This window comes from Emiliania huxleyi, assembly GCF_000372725.1.
Source record: "Emiliania huxleyi CCMP1516 unplaced genomic scaffold EMIHUscaffold_110, whole genome shotgun sequence".
NCBI classification, from domain to species: Eukaryota; Haptophyta; order Isochrysidales; family Noelaerhabdaceae; genus Emiliania; species Emiliania huxleyi.
Genome location: NW_005201791.1, coordinates 212650 through 214525, shown reverse-complemented (window position 1 = coordinate 214525; position 1876 = coordinate 212650). Strand labels below are relative to the sequence as shown.

General features: G+C 61.8%; 1 protein-coding gene across 1 annotated transcript in view; it reads right to left on the bottom strand.

The window, feature by feature from the left end:
- EMIHUDRAFT_454427 (hypothetical protein) overlaps window positions 1-172 on the bottom strand; it is a gene marked incomplete at its 5' end in the record, with an annotated part of 4993 nt that extends 4821 nt beyond the window's left edge. The window contains one exon of the mRNA XM_005791726.1: window positions 153-172. Coding sequence (XP_005791783.1) covers window positions 153-172 — 20 coding nt within the window. The remainder of the gene's footprint in view (window positions 1-152) is intronic.
- Between the last annotated feature and the right edge of the window lie 1704 nt (window positions 173-1876).

Genomic DNA, 1876 nt, shown 5'->3' with positions numbered 1-1876 from the left:
AGGGAGTGAGAGAGAGAGAGAGAGAGAGAGAGAGAGAGATTTATAGAGGGGGGGGGGGGGGCGGTGATGGTTCGATCCTCCCCAGAGTCGAACTGGCAGCCACTCGCACCAGGAGGCGAGGTGACCCAGAAAAGGCCAGAGTCGGGAGCAACCCTCGAGGTGGGTCGCTCATATACTCAACACGCCCCCACGACAGCACGAACGAGGAATGGGAATCGACGGATGCAACAAACGGAGTTCGAACCAGCAGCCAGCAGGAGGACCTTCCTGGAGCACTTCACAAGAAGGGGGTTCTTCGTCACTTTATAGCATACAACAACTAACATAACCATAAAGCTAACAAGAACATTTCGAGACGGTCGTCTGTGCGTTGCGTGTCATTTTGCCAACAGATTCCCCGCCGCTGTTGGGGGCGCTGTGCTTGCTTGATTTTGGAGGAGTGTGGGCGCCCATAGCTACGCCCTGTGGCGACGGGCCAAGCTGCCTCAGAGGTCCTCACAGCGAGGTTGACGCAACCGTATCGAGAGCGCCACCCAAAAAGGGGCGGACAGCCATGGAGGTCACCGAATGGAGGGCGAACGGCACGATGCGAAAAGGCAGGGCGAGGCGGATGGAGAAAGAAGTGCCGAGAAGGCCATGGTGGAGGGGAGGGACGGGAGGACGAAAGAAGGGCGAGGAGGACGAGCGGCCCGCACAGACCGCGAGCAGACAGCGCCTGCTGGCCATTTCGAGACATTCGCCAAGAACGCTAGCTACATGGGAGGGCTTCGTGAAGGATGGATTGAAAAACATTCGAACAAAGAAGAGGCGACGGGAGGAACCGGCGGAGGATGCAGTGACGTGAGACACACACACACACACACACACACACACACACACACACACACACACACACACACACACACACACACACACACACACACACACACACACCGCTCACCCACGCGCACTGGGCCTTGCACTTTGAATGCCGTGGGGCTCCTGTCGTCAGACGTGGAGACGCGAGGGTTGCCCCCCCTTGCCCCACCACCTCGTGTGTGTGGAGAAGTTTACCTTACCTTACCTTCGCGAGTTAACGTTTAAACACCCTTACACGAGGACGAGCGAACACGGCCCTCCACTGAAGCGAAACGCCCCGATTCTGGCATCCGCGAGATCTCGCCGATACAGAGCTCCATGGCATCAAGGCCCGCCGCCCGCGGCGAGAGCGTCGAGCTCGTCCTTGAGATGGACGCCGCTCGGCCGCCTCTCCTTGTCCAGCGCGAGCGCCCCTTCGTGCTCGCGCCCCGCGCCGACGAGCAGCGGCGCGACGGGCCAGCTGGCCGCCACCCGGCAGGGCTCGAAGGGCGATGGCACTCGGTGCGTATACACCTGCCGAAGAGAGCCGCGGTGAACGGATGATCGTGTGCAGCCGCGGGGCAAGGAGGTGAAGCGGGCGTGTCGCCACCGCCAGCGGAGCGACACGGGTGGACGCTCCCCTCATGACACACACACACGACTGCGCTAGCCTACTCCTTTCCGGGCGAGTGTGTGCCGCTGCCACCCTACCTCCAGCGTACCGAACCCAGTGTGGGTTCAGGTGCTGTGGGCGGTGCGGGGGAGTGGCTGCTCCTGCCACACGACGAGGCCGAACGAGTAGATGTCGGACGTCTCGTTGGCGCCCTGCCGCGCCAGAATCTCGGGGGCGGCGTAGGCGGGCGTCCAGCCGCCTAATCTCGGGTAATCTCGGGTAATCTCGGGTAATCTCGGGGGCGGCGTGGGCGGGCGTCAAACACCCGGCCGCGTGAGCGTGTTGTTGAGCTTCTTGGTGAGCCCCACATCGGAGAGCTTCGCCACGTTGTGCGCCTAAGGTAAGGGTAAGGTACCCTTCTCCACA